The sequence below is a fragment of the Schistocerca nitens genome, chromosome 9 (genome assembly GCF_023898315.1).
Source record: "Schistocerca nitens isolate TAMUIC-IGC-003100 chromosome 9, iqSchNite1.1, whole genome shotgun sequence".
Lineage (NCBI taxonomy): Eukaryota > Metazoa > Arthropoda > Insecta > Orthoptera > Acrididae > Schistocerca > Schistocerca nitens.
Window position 1 is genome coordinate 487,630,888 of NC_064622.1, and position 19,431 is coordinate 487,650,318.

General features: G+C 40.1%; 1 protein-coding gene across 2 annotated transcripts in view; it reads right to left on the minus strand.

Moving 5' to 3' along the window:
* Positions 1–591: 591 nt before the first annotated feature.
* LOC126203856 (ubiquitin fusion degradation protein 1 homolog) overlaps positions 592–19,431 on the minus strand; it is a 60,085-nt gene continuing 41,245 nt past the window's right edge. For both annotated transcript variants that reach the window (XM_049938232.1, XM_049938231.1), the window contains one exon: positions 592–839. In XM_049938232.1, coding sequence (XP_049794189.1) covers positions 765–839 — 75 coding nt within the window. In that variant the 3' untranslated portion in view covers positions 592–764. The remainder of the gene's footprint in view (positions 840–19,431) is intronic.

Sequence of the window (19,431 nt, forward strand, 5' to 3'; positions counted from 1 at the left end):
TATGCACATCCCTATCTGACTACACACACCGTGTCTGCACATGATCGGAACTTACTTTCTGGATGTACATCGTAATTTAACATCATTCTTAAGGAGTGTATTTACACACATCTATAAGCATTTCTGTCACCGTGGGTCCAACATTAGCCACCTGTAATGCACCTTATACAGGCAGGTGCATAGTAAATTTGATTCTATAAATTGCAAGTAATGTATTTTAACAATAGGATATTCTAAATGTTGCTGAATTATATACCACAGTATATTTTAATCATGAAACATGTTACATTCACTAAAATCTCCTAACTTCATAAGAAAGCAGCACTTGTAAAAACACATGGTTTGCAATCACGCATATAAAATGAAGTATTTAGTGACCAAATCTTTAACTATAGTGCACTGCAAGAGGATCAGGTAACTCAGCAACAGACCTTAGCTTTGTTCCTTTTTCAAAAAATATATGAGGACACAATATCAAATAAAATTTCCTATTTTTTCCTCTTTTATTTAAGTATATAATTGTGAAACCTTTTATCAGCATTCTGCTAGTATACATCACATCATGGAAATTCAGTAGCTTAATAAGCTGTCTAAAACTAATGAATATCATTTATTTCTGCTATTTACAGAAAATTATCACAGACATATAAATAGATATTCATCAAGAGACATTCAGCATACACACACTGAGTTCCAAATCATAAATAGATAAAATATACATGTGAGCAGGTCAGTCTTTGAAACAGCAGCACACAATGTGGTCATCACTTCTTTCTTGCTTCTCGTAATGAATACCCCTCTCCAGTAAATGGTTTAAATTCTTCACTAAGTTCCTTGCTCTGAAAAGAAAGGATATGTGAAAATATAAAATCATTAAGAAGAAAGTAAAATGTATTTTTTTTCTAATAATCATACTACAGATGAACTTCAATATTATTACTAACTGCTTAAGCAAAAAGTGTCCTAAAAATAATTTCTAAGCCCATGAAGGAAAAATAACAGTGTCAGAAATTCTGAAACTTGAACAATCACTACCTCCTTAGTTAGAAAAACATCTGCAACTCCTCCACACTTTTAACTGTGTTTCTTTACTGTACTACTGCTTTGTGAAACTGAGTAATAATTATTTATGGACAAAAAATGGTTAAGACATCAAAGTGCTCTAAGTCTACAGAAAACAAAAAAAAGCAATAAAGAAAGGGCATGCAATTTAATTAACATTACATCTTTCAATGTGAAAGAATCCATGCCCTTGAAGGGTCTCCTTGATAGGATCCACAGATCATGATGAACGAATGGCTCAATCAATGATTGATAGGAATTGTTACATGAAGAAGATCTGATACAAGAGGGAGGGGGGATGAAGCAATTTTAATACATTAATTAGCCATTTAGTTAACACTGTATGTTCTGTACACTTTTAGTTTCAAATCTCTTGGACATTAGACCAACCAACAATTTAAAAAAAAAAGAGCATCTCAGGGCACACAAACAACACATACAAAAACTGGGTTTATTGGTACACCATTATACAAAGTACTCCCATCATCAGTTTACAAAGATGGAAAATACTTTCAATATACGCACTATTTAATCTGAGATGAACATATCACATTCTATTTCTTTTAGTGATTTTAAAAGAGAGGAACAAAGAGGAATTTGTATTTTATTAACATCATTTATATGGAATCAATACAGTTCATAACTAAATAACAGAACACAATTTTTTGTAACATACGAGTTCCCATGTTCTGTATCCTCCAACTTGTGCATGTGAGTGTGAATGCATCGAGTGAAGTGCCACCGCACATGTGTACTTAAATCAACTGACTCACTGTCATTATGTTCTTTTAGTTTGTACAGCTCACATCAGATGCTCAATGTGTCGCTTATGTTGCACCTTCTGTATGTCTTTTTACGTGTGGAGTCACCAGAGGCTTACCTTCGTAACTGTTCAGTGGTTTATGACTAAAGTCATATTTGTGTTGTTTGAATTGGTTTCATATAATACTTGGTAACTACAAGATTGGCGAAGAGTTCGGAACAGTTTCTGTGTGTGAAATCTTTAAGTGTGCTTTCATAAGGTTTTGTCATTATGGACGCCATGCTACTGGCCATTACTGAATTGCTTACTTCGGCTGTGACCATTTTGTCGGCTTCCATTAACGGGCATGGTACTGTTTGAATGGTCTATCCACCCACTTTTCCTCCATACGATTATTCAGCTGACGACTGGGAGTCTAACCCAAACAAAAAACCTCAGACGGCATTTCATGTGTTTCAGTGTGACAGACTTGAATTTGTGCAAAGCCTCTTGTAGATTTCACCTAAGGTGTATCAATTACAATGTCAGCTTGTCTCTTTACAAGAAACAGCAGCTCTTACTTTTGATAATGTGCAGTTTATTGTCCAACTACTATTGCAAACGAATGCATTTCAGAGCACTACGAGTTGAAATCTAACGCTGCAGCAAGAAACCAAACAGTCATACAGGGCCTGGGCAGCTGAAATTCACGGTCTTAGCCATCAAGTGTCAATTTGTTACTGATGCCCGTAATGACTCTTATATAGACTCTCTGGTGCATGATACAATCATCTGTTTAGCTCTAGACAAGAAAGTGCATCAGAATGATTTACTAAGAAACCCCCCAGCAGTCAGAGTCAGAAGTTTTGCTAATATCTTTTGAAGTTTCTCAGGCAGCAGGTGACCATATTGAAGCATGAGGTGATGTGGCAGTAGTGTCACAAGCTGTGCCCACTGAGAAGTGACAGTGGCGGTGATAAACATGCAGGCCAAGCTCTGAGTAGACCAACGCCAACCCAAGCAGCCACAACCGCCACAATGCCAGCGTCAGTGTTCTCTGTTGTCGGCTTGTCCATCACAAACGTTTGGAGTGTGCTAGGCTACTAGTAATGCTTGCCAGAAGAAAGGCCACATCGCCTCCGTATGTCATTCGCCAAACGTTGCTCAGGATATGGACACGGATGTAAACTGTGTGACTGTAATGCTTGCGACATCTCCCAAATCGTTTACTGAGTTAAGCATTTTTCACCAACTGCTCTGGCTACAGGTTGACACATGTGCTGCTGTGTCATTATTGAATTCTCAACCTATGTGAGTTTAGTCTCACTGGTCATGCGGAAGCTGGTCAGTCATAACAAACAGAACATTGTGCTGATGGGACAATTTACAGCATCTGCCCCTTACAAGTCAGTGTAATGTTCCATTACGTTTTTGGTGGTTACTGATGCTGGTGTTGAGAACTTGTTGGGATGGATGCATTTCAGGCATTCGGATTTTTTATCAATGACACAGTTCATCTTGTGTCTGATCACATGACATATTCTCAGTTGGAAACACTGTGTGAGGAGTTTTTGGACTTGTTTTTGGAAGGTATATGGTGTGTTATGAATTTTTCTGCTCGTATTTCTTTGAAATCCATGGCTTGGGTTCAGTTTTGTCATGCATATTCTATTCCCATTGCCCTGAAAGATTGAGTGAATGTAGAATTGGACAGATTTCAGTCTCTAGAAGTGGTTCACTCTTTATAGCTAGTGAATGGTTGTCCCCACTGATGCAATGGAAGCCATCGGTAAAACTTCGCCTCTGTGGTAATTTCAGTACTACTGTGTCCGCCCCCGGTAGCCGAGTGGTCAGTGCGACAGACTGTCAATCCAAAGGGCCCGGGTTCGATTCCCGGCTGGGTCGGAGATTTTCTCCGCTCAGGGACTGGGTGTTGTGTTGTCCTAATCATCATCATTTCATCCCATCGACGCGCAAGTCGCCGACGCGCAAGTCGCCGAAGTGGCGTCAAATCGAAAGCCTTGCACCAGGCGAACGGTCTACCCGACGGGAGGCCCTCGTCACACGACATTTCATTTCATTTCAGTAGTACTGTCATTGCGCAGTCGATCACATTATGTATCCTCTCCCTCACTACGAGGAAGCATTGCCAAAAGTATCACACTGCAGGTACTTTTCTAAAATTGATATGTCTGTAGGGTATCTTTAGGTTCCTGTGGATGAAGAGTCTCGACGATTTCTGATTTTGAATACTCCTTTTGGTCTCTCTCAATATTTGCATCTTCCTTTTGGTGTGGCTAGTCCCCCTACTATTTTACAATGATTTTGGAGGAACTAACTACACCTGACCTGGATTGAATTAATTATTTGGATGATATTGTCGTCACGGGTCCCTCCACAGCCAATCACTTGAAAAATCTGAGCACTTTGTTTTCTGTCTTACAGTCCACAGAGTTACAGTGCAACCTCCTGAAATCTCAATATTTTTCAACCCTCTATTGTTTATTTGGTTTTCAAAGTCTCATGGGATGGGGTTCGTCCTCTGCCAGACTGCATCTCTGCTATTATGTCTATACCTCATCCCTCGTCAACAAAATAGCTTCAGGCCTTCCTAGAGTAGATAGCCAACTACTACAAATTCCTGTTGACGGTGACCACATTGGTCCCCCTGTTGCATGCCTTGCTACTCAAGAATGTACCTTTCTGCTGGAACCCAGATTATGAATGCGCTTTTCAAATGTTGAAATCCAAACTACTCTTGGCCCCTCATTTAGCTTTGTTCTCTCCAGATCAGCACATTGTTTTGGGAACCAATGCCTCACAGTACAGACTCAACGTGGTCCTAGCACAGTGATATACTGTCGGTTCTGAATGACCTGTTGCTTTTGCCTATAAATCCCTCACTTTGGCCCAGCAATGTTACTATCAGGTAGAAAAAGAAGCTCTTCCCATAGCCTATGCTCTCCAGAAAGTTTATGTTTTTTGTATTGCTCCAAGTTTCACCTTACTGCTGACCACAAAACATTCGTTTCCTTGTTTAACCATCAATCTTCCTTGCCTGATAAGCCAACAACACTAGGCACTGTTCTTGTCTTGCTACAATTACGAAATCCATTTTTCTAAACACATCAATGCGGACACCTTGTCCTGCTTTCCTGTGGGTCCTGATCCCAACTTTGCTTCCATGGAAATACTGAAAAGCAGGCCGTCGTGGAGGGTTTCCCAATTACAAGGTCGCACATAGCAGCTGCCGTTGCCACCAACCCAGTTCTCTGCCAGGTGGTTCGGTTTGTTCAACAGGGCTATCCAGATAAACCACCAGGTCGGGCTTTGCACTCTCTCTGCAACTATTTTTTCTTACAGTATCACCTCTCTGTTTTTGACAGTGTTTTGCTGTTGTTCACAGAAGACCTCTCTCCCAGAGTAGTCATTCCTGCCACGTCATGGTGCAAGGTTCTACATCTTCTCCACCACGGCCACTGGGGAGTTTTGTGCTAACTATAAGCTAGGACACCTGTTTTTTTGGCCAGGGATTTATAGCGAAACTGTCCATTATGTCACAGTGAGCAGTGTTGCCAACAACAGACAGCTTCCAGGGCACCTCTATCCCCCTGGCCTGCTCCATGCAAGCCAAGGGAACACATTCACGAAGACTTTGTGGGTCCCTTCTTGAAGACTTTGTGGGTCCCTTCTTGAAATCCTGTCAGCTCTTAGTTGCGGATGCATTTTCCCAGTTTCCTTACATTCTCCGGTGTGTGTCGACATCGGCTGTGGTCAAAATTTGTACACTTTTGAGGGTTTTCTCTATTGAGTGGTGGCCTTGTACCACAGTTTTTGATAACGGGCCCCAATTCGTTACTCACACTTTTCAATTGCTTTGTTCCTGTCATACCATTTGTCACATTATGGCTCTGCCATTCCACCCTCAATCAAATGGCGAGGCAAAACAACTAGTGCATACATTCATGTCCCAAATACAAAAAGTCTTTTTGCGAAATCTTTCCCGGACGATGCCCTTCTCTGTTTTCTGAGCACCTATCACTTCACACCTACAAGGGAGCGGAGCCCGGCTAAATTGCTTCACAGCCAGCAGCTGCGCATGCTGCTCCACCTTCAGTTGCCTGTGACACACCTGTCACAGTCAGGTTCGCCCGGCCACTTCACACTGGGATCGCCGATGTGGGCGCGAGGATTCGGTCACCAGGCCAAGAGGATACCAATCACTGTTGTCTGCCGCCTGGGGTACCATCTTTGTGATGTTAAGTACACTTTTCTTTATTCAGGGTAAACTGCAATTTTTTGCACCATACAGATACCTTATCTAAATCATTTCGCAATTCATTTTGGTCAACTGATGACTTTACAAGACAGTAAATGACAGCATCATCTGCAAACAATCTAAGATGGCTACTAAGATTGTCTCCTATATCGTTAATATAGGTCAGGAACAATAAAGGGCCTATAACACTTCCTTGGGGAATGCCGGATATTACTTCTGTTTTACTCGATGACTTTCCATCTATTACTACAAACTGTGATCTTTCCGACAGGAAATCACAAGTACAGTCGCACAACTGAGGCGATATTCCATAGGCACACAGTTTGGTTAGAAGACACTTGTGAGGAACAGAACAGAAAGCCTTCTGGAAGTCTAAAAATAAAAATGACACTTCATAAATGAGCAAGATTCTTTTCACCTGGAGGAAATTGAGACACTGACAGCAAATAACACTAACAGTGTAACATTATTAGTTTCAGATTATGCTGCACAACATCAGAAATGAGCTACCATTAATTTTGCTCTCCAAAGACACAGAAATATGTCCTAGTGCAGCATCTGCTGCATTATGTTTCCAATTGCTTAATATAAATTACTAGCAGTTCATAATTTGTCTTTTTCAGTCCTCTTTTAAACACTCTTTGTTATCTTTTTTATTGTGAACTTCCGTGCATTTAACTTATAGATGAATCAATTAAAAGTGGCTTCAAGCACATTTGGTTTCTGTGCCGGAGGCAACAAGGTACTGATCAGTGATGTTATGGGGGCTATCAATTCGTATCAACATATGTTCTCTTTTGCAGTGTGTTTACTGAGATTCTGAATCTAATTAAAATAACAACAAATCATTCTGGAGATAATATAAAACCACTTCTCGTCTAGATAAAGCTTAGGTTTCAATATATGTTTTCCATATTGGTATCTATCTAAATTAATACTGTGCACCCCCAATGTGCTTTTCAGGAAAAAAAATGAAAATTACTACTACTTTTCATGACCTGTGGCTCAAACATCTTGCATACAAGGGAGCCCTGTCCTTTTACTTTGTCTGTTTACTGCAGTTAATAAAAGATGATGTCACCATGGTCATGACTCAAAGCAAGAGATATTTCATTTTGGTATCAGATGTCAGGCAAATCTTGTAGCTACAGAGCTGTCATAGCAGATCTCTTAAATCAGATGCACTGCTGTTCTGACACTGCCATAGCAAATTTTGGTACAGTGACAGTGTCAATGTGTGGAACACTGCTCAAAATTAAGTTGCTATACCTGGATAAGAATAATGAAATGACTGATCACCTGTTGTTTACAGGACAACTGCAATAGTAACAAGCAATTAGAGCATTAGTTTGGTCATACATTCTGTCCTGTGCACAGTTGTCATGTATATTTGCTACCTCAGCTGCCAACTGCCAATCAGGTGCAGGCAGCAATTGCAGTCTGTAACGTAACTATTGTAATTTGTTCTTAAGTGCTTTGTTTCTCTCAGTACAGTATGTTTATTTTACGTAATGTCTGATGCTAACTGTGAAATTGCTTAGGGAAGTTATAAGACTTTTAGGACTGTGGACAGTGAAGTCAATACCATACATTAATGACGGACGCACAGATGTGCTTATTATGGAGCACGGCTACTGCTGCAGAGCCATAGTGTGCTTGCATGTAATGGTGAAAGGTCATCATGTCCCCTCCCCCACTCGATGCTCAACTGTCACTCACTTCGTTATTTTGAAACAGTTACAGTACTGTGCTTTTTATTTTTTATTTATTGTTCTGTGGGACCAAATTAAGGAGAAGTCTCCATGGTCATGGAACGAGTCAATACATGAAATTGTAACACGATAGTAGAAACAGATAAAATGAAGTATAAGAAACATATTCAGGCGACAAGTTGTAAGTTTAAATAAAGAAAATCAACAGTGTAACACTGGAATTTGCTTAATTTTTCAGCTCTTCCAGGAGCTCCTCGACAGAATAGAAGGAGGAGCCATGAGGAAACTCTTCAGACTTAAAAGTGTTTGGGCTACTGCTAAGATTTTTGAGTTCTTGTGGTAGCTTATTGAAAATGGATGCAGCACAATACTGCACTCCTTTCTGCATAAGAGTCAAGGGAGTGCATCCCACATGCAGATTTGATTTCTGCCTAGTATTAACTGAGTGAAAGCTGCCAACTCTTGGGAATAAGCTAATATTGCTAACAACAAACGACATTAAAGAAAATATATACTGTGAGGGCAATGTCAGAATTCCCAGACTATTGAATAGGGGTCAACAAGAGGTTCTCGAACTTACACCACATATAGCTTGAACAGCCTGTTTTTGAGCCAAAAATACCCTTTTTGAATCAGAAGAATTACCCCAAAAAGAATACCATACGACATAAGCGTATGAAAATATGCAAAGTAGACTACTTTTCGTGTTCAATTGTCACTTATTTCAGACACTGTTCTAATGGTAAACACAGCAGCATTTAGTTTCTGAACAAGATCCTGAACATGGGCTTTCCACAACAGCTTACTATCTATCCGAACGCCTAGAAACTTGAACTGTTCTGTTTTGCTTATTATATGCCCATTCTGTCTGATCAAAATATCGGTTCTTGTTGAATTGTGAATTAGAAACTGTAAAAACTGAGTCTTACTGTGATTTAGCATCAAATTATTTTCCATAAGCAACGAACTTATTTCATGAACTATATTATTTGATACTGTTTCAATATTACACACAAGATCCTTCACTACCAAGCTGGTGTCATCAGCAAACAAAAATATTTTTGAAGCACCTGTAATACTAGAAGGCATATTATTTATATAAATAAGAAACAGCAGTGGCCCCAGCATCGACCCTTGGGGAACGCCCCATTTAACAGTGCCCCATTGGGACTGAACATCACTACCACTCTCAATGTTGCGGAGATTTACCTTCTGCTTTCTGTTCTTAAAGTAAGAGGTGAACCAAATGTAAGCTACTCCCCTTACTCCATAATGGTCCAACTTCTGCAGTAATATTTTGTGGTCAACACAGTCAAAAGCCTTCGTTAAATCAAAGAAAACACCTAGCATTCGCTACGTTTTATTTAATCCATCCAAAACCTCACAGAGAAAAGAGAATATAGTATTTTCAGTTGTTAAACCATTTCTAAAACCAAACTGTACATTTGACAGCAAATTATGTGAATTTAAATGCTCCAGTAACCTTGTATATACCGGGTGATCAAAAAGTCAGTATAAATTTGAAAACTTAATAAACCACGGAATAATGTAGATAGAGAGGTAAAAATTGACACACATGCTTGGAATGACATGGGGTTTTATTAGGAAAAAACAAACCCTCATATTATTAGACGCGTGAAAGATCTCTTGAGCGCATCGTTTGGTGACGATCGTGTGCTCAGCCGCCACTTTCGTCATGCTTGGCCTCCCAGGTCCCCAGACCTCAGTCCGTGCGATTATTGGCTTTAGGGTTACCTGAAGTCGCAAGTGTATCGTGATCGAACAACATCTCTAGGGAAGCTGAAAGACAACATCCGATGCCAATGCCTCACCATGACTCCGGATATGCTTTACAGTGCTATTCACAAGATTATTCCTCAACTACAGCTACTGTTGAGGAATGATGGTGGACATTATTGAGTATTTCCTGTAAAGAACATCATCTTTGCTTTGTCTTAGTTTGTTATGCTAATTATTGCTATATTCTGATCAGATGAAGCGGCATCTGTCGGACATTTTTTGAACTTTTTTTTTTTTTTTTTTTTTTTTTGTTCTAATAACCCCATGTCATTCCAAGCATGTGTGTCAATTTGTACCTCTCTATCTACATTATTCCGTGATTTATTCAGTTTTCAAATTTATACTGACTTTTTGATCACCCGGTACAACCTTCTCGATAACTTTAGCAAACACCGATGGCATAGAAATAGGTCTAAAATTGTCAACATTATCCCTGTCTTCCTTTTTGTAAAGTGGCTTTGCTACCGAGTACTTTAATCAGTCAGGAAACCGACCACTCCTAAAGGAAAAGTTACAGATATGGCTAAGTACTGGGCTAACATACATAGAACAAAACTTCAGTATTCTGCTAGATACCCCGTCATATCCATGAGAGTTCTTGGTCTTTAGTGATTTAATTATTAACTCAATCTCCCTCTTGTCAGTATCATGGAGGAGCATTTCAGGTAACAGTCTCGGAACACTTTTTTATAAGAGTGCTACATGATTCCCTGTTGGGACTAGGTTTCTATTTAGTTCACCTGCTATATTCAGAAAGTGATTATTAAATACGGTACATATATGCGACTTATCAGTAACACGGACATTCCCAGTACGCACTGATTCTATATCCTCGACCTGTCTCTGCAGACTAGCCACTTCCTTTACGACTGACCATATGGTTTTAATTTTATCCTGAGACTTAGCTATTCTATCTGCATACCACATACTTTTTGCCTTCTTAATAACATTTTTAAGCACCTTACAATACTGTTTGTAATGGGTTGCTGTATTTAGATTTTGACTGTTTCTAAGGTTTTGATATAATTGCCACTTTGTTCTACAAGATATTCTTATCCCTCTAGTCAGCCACCCAGGCTGCCTGTTTGTGCTAGTACCCTGTTTTGAACGTTCTAACGGAAAGCACTTTCAAAGAGCACGAGAAAAGTCTTGAGGAATGCATTATATTTATTGTCTACTGTATCAGCACTATAAACATCTTGCCACTCTTGTTCCTTGATAGGGTTTACAAAGGTCTCTACAGCAACTGGATCAGCTTTCATGAACAGTTGATAACTATATTTAACATGTGTTGCAGCACAAAAATCTTTTAGAGTTAAAATTTGTGCATCATGATCTGAAAGGCCATTCACCTTTTTGCTAACAGAATGCCCTTCTTGTAATGAGGAATGAACAAAAATGTTGTCTACGGTTGTTCTACTGTCCCCTTGCACTCTCGTTGGAAAGAATATGGTTTGCATAAATTATATGAATTAAGAAGGAGAATGTGAAACATCTACCCAAAGATCATTTTCCCCCTTTCCTGTTCCAATCACAAATCGTCAGTAGGTCTCGGAATGAGCTACAATTTGTCCGATTTCGCTGTTGTGTGTCATTTTATGAAACATATGAGGCGGGAAGTAATATCTTGTCCAACTCTTCTTGGGACATAGACTCTTGCAAGCTCATCTTATTGCGCAATTCCTCTCATTTAGTGTCCATCACTTAAGTTTGAAGAGCACCTCCATAACACTCTTCTTCTTGCTTAATAGAACTGACAAAAGATGCCACTTAACTTTGGGTCTTTCCTACATCCACTACTAATCCTAACTGTTAAATTCCCAAATAACCAATCAAGAAGAGGGTGGGTAAGTGTTCTGTAAGCCACTTCTTTAATGGGTGAATTACATTTCTTGGCCTGGCATCAACTTCTCCTACAACTAGTTTATACCTTTGTTCCATTTTATGTCACATCGGACTCTGATTCACAGATATTCTATTGATGTTCCAGTTTCCAGTGATTAATTACCAATGCTGTACCTGAACAGCACTAGATATTTATCCTATTTATGTTCAGTATATTTCTCTTACTTACTTTGAGGGTCGACTGTCAGTCCCTGCACCGAGTGCCAACACTCTGCAGGTCTCCCTGCATTTCAATTCAGTTTACTAGCAGTGTGAATTTCCTATATACTACAGCATTATCAACAAACGTCATCACCGAGTTTCCAACATTATCGAGCAGATCATTTATACTTCGAGACTTCAGAGACAGAGCCATACATGTCCATGTCGTTCCATGCTAAGACCACTATACAACAAAAGTGGTTCATTTTCAAAGAGTACATGTCACAGGTTTCCTGGAGATGCCATTTTGCTGTGGTACACATAACAGGTGGATCAACGTGTGTGTTTGAAATGGTATGGTAACTGGAAATGTACTCCAAAGCTGAAGTACACAAGACAGTACAATTTTTGTGGGAAAAATGTCTACACTGCACACAGATGCACCATGAAATTCTGACGGTATATGGGCAAAATACAATTGTGCATCCAGGTGTAATGAAATGGTGCCAACAATTTGACCAAGGCCACATAGAAATGGGCAGTACTGATCATGAAGTCCAGATCTCACACCATATGATTTCCACTTTTTCAGCAAGCTGAAAGAACATCTGCTTCCACGACTGAGGACAATCGCACAGTGGTGCTCAAATTGCCCCATGGCCAAATAGTGGAATTTCCTTGTCTCAAGGAATTGAATGATTGGTAGATCTTTCCAATAATTGTTTACAGATTTGGTGACATTGTTGAAAAATAGTGTTACATATCTGTGTCACTTTGACATAGTGTGCAACGTTATATATGGAGTCCCCACGCATATATCATGACCAGTTATAGCACTATAACATTCATGTACGGTACTCCCAAAGTTACTTTTTTATCTTACAATTTCATCTGGGTAAGGGGGAAATGGAGAGCATAATTTCAAATCTTATACACTTCTGGAAATGGAAAAAAGAACACATTGACACCGGTGTGTCAGACCCACCATACTTGCTCCGGACACTGCGAGAGGGCTGTACAAGCAATGATCACACGCACGGCACAGCGGACACACCAGGAACCGCGGTGTTGGCCGTCGAATGGCGCTAGCTGCGCAGCATTTGTGCACCGCCGCCGTCAGTGTCAGCCAGTTTGCCGTGGCATACGGAGCTCCATCGCAGTCTTTAACACTGGTAGCATGCCGCGACAGCGTGGACGTGAACCGTATGTGCAGTTGACGGACTTTGAGCGAGGGCGTATAGTGGGCATGCGGGAGGCCGGGTGGACGTACCGCCGAATTGCTCAACACGTGGGGCGTGAGGTCTCCACAGTACATCGATGTTGTCGCCAGTGGTCGGCGGAAGGTGCACGTGCCCGTCGACCTGGGACCGGACCGCAGCGACGCACGGATGCACGCCAAGACCGACCGTAGGATCCTACGCAGTGCCGTAGGGGACCGCACCGCCACTTCCCAGCAAATTAGGGACACTGTTGCTCCTGGGGTATCGGCGAGGACCATTCGCAACCGTCTCCATGAAGCTGGGCTACGGTCCCGCACACCGTTAGGCCGTCTTCCGCTCACGCCCCAACATCGTGCAGCCCGCCTCCAGTGGTGTCGCGACAGGCGTGAATGGAGGGACGAATGGAGACGTGTCGTCTTCAGCGATGAGAGTCGCTTCTGCCTTGGTGCCAATGATGGTCGTATGCGTGTTTGGCGCCGTGCAGGTGAGCGCCACAATCAGGACTGCATACGACCGAGGCACACAGGGCCAACACCCGGCATCATGGTGTGGGGAGCGATCTCCTACACTGGCCGTACACCACTGGTGATCGTCGAGGGGACACTGAATAGTGCACGGTACATCCAAACCGTCATCAAACCCATCGTTCTACCATTCCTAGACCGGCAAGGGAACTTGCTGTTCCAACAGGACAATGCACGTCCGCATGTATCCCGTGCCACCCAACGTGCTCTAGAAGGTGTAAGTCAACTACCCTGGCCAGCAAGATCTCTGGATCTGTCCCCCATTGAGCATGTTTGGGACTGGATGAAGCGTCGTCTCACGCGGTCTGCACGTCCAGCACGAACGCTGGTCCAACTGAGGCGCCAGGTGGAAATGGCATGGCAAGCCGTTCCACAGGACTACATCCAGCATCTCTACGATCGTCTCCATGGGAGAATAGCAGCCTGCATTGCTGCGAAAGGTGGATATACACTGTACTAGTGCCGACATTGTGCATGCTCTGTTGCCTGTGTCTATGTGCCTGTGGTTCTGTCAGTGTGATCATGTGATGTATCTGACCCCAGGAATGTGTCAATAAAGTTTCCCCTTCCTGGGACAATGAATTCACGGTGTTCTTATTTCAATTTCCAGGAGTGTAGTTTCCATAGCAATCTTCCATGCTGTGGAATTAGAATGTAACAAACTGGATTCACTAAGATTGTAAATAATGTCTGAAAGCCAGCAGTTGCTTCAAATTGTGTTTAGTGCTCTATGGTATGTATTTCACATCACAATTCTACATGAAGCAGTTTTGTCACTTTGCTCAGCTTGCCATACTGACAACTAGTGTGCTTTTCTCAACAATGCTACATGTTCAGTACTGACAGTTATCTTGTGAATTATGTGTATGGGAGCAGTTTCTTCAATTATGGAGGAAGAAATTGGTGTTTGTGATAATTCAAGAGGAAGCCAAAGAGGGAAAAGAAGACCAAACATACCCAGCAGCTTAAATCTGAGGCAAGGTATGCAAAAATAAAATTTAGTAGAGGATACCGGGATTACAAATCTTTCTACAAATGTTAATCCAACTCTGTCAAAATTTAATGAGCATTGAAATTCTGTGATGTAATACAGTACTAAGTTAACATTCAGGTTTATGAGACTAAAAACAACATACTTGGAGTTCTAAACAATAGTGAACAGTATCGACTCATTTCAGTGATGATTCATGTTTTTTCATTAAAAAGATGCCACCCAAGAGGTGATACCAGGAAACCTGCAGCAATGATAATTAAGTATCACATTCCAGTAAATAGAGATTTGGAACCAATGCATGTAAACATTTTTTGCAAGGGTATATGGATTTGTGTAGAGTTGTAGAAATACTATTGCTAAATCAGTTATACGTGGTTATGATGTAAAAAATGCAGAAGGGGGTGATCAAAAGAAAGAGAAGTGTGCAGCAAAGAAAAAGAAGTGTGCAGAAAAGAGATAAAAGGTTATTAGTTTCATCTTGAGCCTAAATGGTAGGGATTGCCATTATTCTAGGAAGATGAGCCAACGATTGTACCTTTCTTCAAAATTGGGCATCAATAAGTTGTTCAAAATGTATTATGCAAGTGTATGAAGTGAATTACACGAAAAAAGTGGTACTTTCTGAAAACATTCAGCTCAAAATTTAACTTAGGTTTTGGAAGATCTGCCTCAGGTACCTGTAGCTACTGCCTTAAGATGTTTCACAGACTGGCTACAGCTGCCCAAAATGAAAAATCACAAATTCTGACTATCTCGGATGCTCACAGATTATTCATCAACTCGTGAAGTAGAACCCCCATTATTCAACAACCCTATGCTTTGTTGTTGTTGTGGTCTTCAGTCCTGAGACTGGTTTGATGCAGCTCTCCATGCTACTCTATCCTGTGCAAGCTTCTTCATCTCCCAGTACCTACTGCAACCTACATCCTTCTGAATCTGCTTAGTGTATTCATCTCTTGGTCTCCCTCTACGATTTTTACCCTCCACGCTGCCCTCCAATGTTAAATTTGTGATCCCTTGATGCCTCAAAACATGTCCTACCAACCGATCCCTTCTTCTAGTCAAGTTGTGCCACAAACTTCTCTTCTCCCCAATCCTATTCAATACCTCCTCATTAGTTACGTGATCTACCCACCTTATCTTCAGCATTCTTCTGTAGCACTACATTTCGAAACCTTCTATTCTCTTCTTGTCCAAACTAGTTATCGTCCATGTTTCACTTCCATACATGGCTACACGCCATACAAATACTTTCAGAAACGACTTCCTGACACTTAAATCTATACTCGACGTTAACAAATTTCTCTTCTTCAGAAACGATTTCCTTGCCATTGCCAGTCTACATTTTATATCCTCTCTACTTCGACCATCATCAGTTATTTTACTCCCTAAATAGCAAAACTCCTTTACTACTTTAAGTGTCTCATTTCCTAATTTAATTCCCTCAGCATCACCCGATTTAATTTGACTACATTCCATTATCCTCATTTTGCTTTTGTTGATGTTCATCTTATATCCTCCTTTCAAGACACGGTCCATTCCGTTCAACTGCTCTTCCAAGTCCTTTGCTGTCTCTGACAGAATTACAATGTCATCGGCGAACCTCAAAGTTTTTACTTCTTCTCCATGAATTTTAATACCTACTCCAAATTTTTCTTTTGTTTCCTGTACTGCTTGCTCAATATACAGATTGAATAACATCGGGGCGAGGCTACAACCCTGTCTCACTCCTTTCCCAACCACTGCTTCCCTTTCATACCCCTCGACTCTTATAACCGCCACCTGGTTTCTGTTCAAATTGTAAATAGCCTTTCGCTCCCTGTATTTTACCCCTGCCACCTTCAGAATTTAAAAGAGAGTATTCTAGTTAACATTGTCAAAAGCTTTCTCTAAGTCTACAAATGCTAGAAACGTAGGTTTGCCTTTTCTTAATCTTTCTTCTAAGATAAGTCGTAAGGTTAGTATTGCCTCACGTGTTCCAACATTTCTACGGAATCCAAACTGATCTTCCCCGAGGTCCGCTTCTACCAGTTTTTCCATTCATCTGTAAAGAATTCGCGTTAGTATTTTGCAGCCATGACTTATTAAACTGATAGTTCGGTAATTTTCACATCTGTCAACACCTGCTTTCTTTGGGATTGGAATTATTATATTCTTCTTGAAGTCTGAGGGTATTTCGCCTGTCTCATACATCTTGCTCACCAGATGGTAGAGTTTTGTCATGACTGGCTCTCCCAAGGCCATCAGTAGTTCTAATGGAATGTTGTCTACTCCCGGGGCCTTGTTTCGACTCAGGTCTTTCAGTGCTCTGTCAAACTCTTCACGCAGTATCTTATCTCCCATTTCGTCTTCATCTACATCCTCTTCCCTTTCCATAATATTGTCCTCAAGTACATCACCCTTGTATAAACCCTCTATATACTCCTTCCACCTTTCTGCTTTCCCTTCTTTGCTTAGAACTGGGTTTCCATCAAATCTCTTGATATTCATGCAAGTGGTTCTCCTTTCTCCAAAGGTCTCTTTAATTTTCCTGTAGGCAATATCTATCTTACCCCTAGTAAGACAAGCCTCTACATCCTTACATTTGTCCTCTAGCCATCCCTGCTTAGCCATTTTGCACTTCTTGTCAATCTCATTTTTGAGACGTTTGTATTCCTTTTTGGCTGCTTCATTTACTGCATTTTTATATTTTCTCCTTTCATCAATTATTCAATGTTTCTTCTGTTACCCAAGGATTTCTATTAGCCCTCGTCTTTTTACCTACTTGATTGTCTGCTGCCTTCACTACTTCATCCCTCAGAGCTACCCATTCTTCTTCTACTGTATTTCTTTCCCCCATTCCTGTCAATTGTTCCCTTATGCTCTCCCTGAAACTCTCTACAGCCTCTGGTTCTTTCAGTTTATCCAGGTCCAATCTCCTTAAATTCCCACCTTTTTGCAATTTCTTCAGTTTCAATCTGCAGTTCATAACCAATAGATTGTGGTCAGAGTCCACATCTGCCCCTGGAAATGTCTTACAATTTAAAACCTGGTTCCTAAATCTCTGTCTTACCATTATATAATCTATCTGATACCTTTTAGTATCTCCAGGATTATTCCTGGTATACAACCTTCTTTTATGATTCTTGAACCAAGTGTTAGCTATGATTAAGTCATGCTCTGCGCAAAATTCTTTGCTTTGATAAGCAGCATATACATGTGCTTACAAAACTATCAATCAATGAAGCATATTATTCATGTCAAATAAACTATCACTCTCTGAGTAACAGACATGAATAATAAAAATCCACACTTCTATGTCCACACAGAACATCAAGCTGGTAGAGATTCTGCAGAGGTTGCTTCATGTCTCTGTGATTATCTGTAAAAGTTTGAATTCCCTATTCAGCATGATAGCTCGAGGCTTTTTGCAGATGGGCAAAATAAGGATACCTGTATGATAAACACTTTGACTTTCTTTCTACTTAAAACAGCTCCTCTGCAGCTTAAGAACATAGCATTGTTTTTTCACATAAGAGTCCATTCATTTCTTCCTGCTGATAGAGTCTTTGGAGTTTTGGAAAGTAATTTCAAAAGAAATCTGAGATAGTGATACCCAAAGATTACCACAGTTTTTATAAATCTGTGGCTTCAGTTCATGTTTTAGATGATGATTAGAGTGTGAGGAACTATAAAGCACTCATTGAACATTTTAAAAAGACAGATACTGTCAGTGGCATAAAATGAATTATGTTACAAAAGTCAATCAAAGATGAAAATGTCACAGTCAAAATAAAAATGGAGTCAACTTATTGCTGTAATGATCCATCCATTATGTTCAACATCATTCTAAAAAAAGGGAAAACACTGTCCCTTGTTGCTGAAACATCAGTAATTTCACCATACAGTAGAGTGAGTGAAGTAACCAAGGCTGATAAGAATAATTTCGTACCTAAACATTTTGGGGATGACTGGAGCATAGGAGATTTGGATTTCTGTGCTAATATCACTGATGCAGTTCTTATTGTATCTGACAGTGAAGAAAAAGTTTGTAAGTCAGCTTGTGGTTGCTTGGAAGAAGGCGAAGGACTGTACCAAATCTGAAGAGAAACCAACAGAATGGCCACACAGAAGATTCTATAAATCGGAATTTTTACCAGAAAAGAATTGTAAATGCAATACAAAATGGTTAATGTGAATGTATTTATTGTGTAATAAAATGGTTTTCAAAGTCAATTGGCTGCAAGAAGTACATTATAGATACACTATACATCAGAATTTTTTTCGTGAGAACTTTAATTTTGTATTAACAGATGTTATTCTATAATAGTAACAAAACTAAATCATTAGTTATGTATTCACTACATTAATCATTTTCTATTTGTATATTTCACAAAGTACTGGATAAAAGCATAATTAAGTCCTGCACATTTTTCTTAAATTTGAAGAACACAGGTGCAAATGTTTCTAGAAGTATGTCTCAAACGCAACTACTTCAGATTTTAAAATTTGTGAAAAGTTCTGTGGGTTAGGAGTAATCAGTTTTTCCTTCTATCATAAAATTTGGTTTTTTTTGACACAGTATGATTTGAAATATCACTACTCAAATGTACTACCTGCTAGAAAGTTTGAATATAACCACAACTCTGGTACAATATTCTGTAAGCCCATCTTTCATTCACTAAACGATAGTGCAGAACTGTAGTGAATACCTTCTGTGGAAGCCGAGGAACATGGTATCAACATGGATGTTGGATCCATGGCCCTCATGGACAAATAAAGTAAACTGAAGTTCACACGATTGCCATTTGCAGAATCAAAGTTGATTCTTCGTTAGGAGATACCACTCCCCCAAAGAAGTAATAACAGCTCAGCATAAAATGTGTTTCATAATTCTACTGCTTGGTAACTTACTTCCTTCTAGCAACTTATAAGGGACAGCTGCTACAAGAGGAGTAAGTTCATCCACATGATCTGTATAGAATCATAAAAATATCTCATATGCTTCAGACACACTTTTCTGTTGAGTGATTTTAATTGTCTGAGTTTCATCACTAGAAGACTGCATTTTTA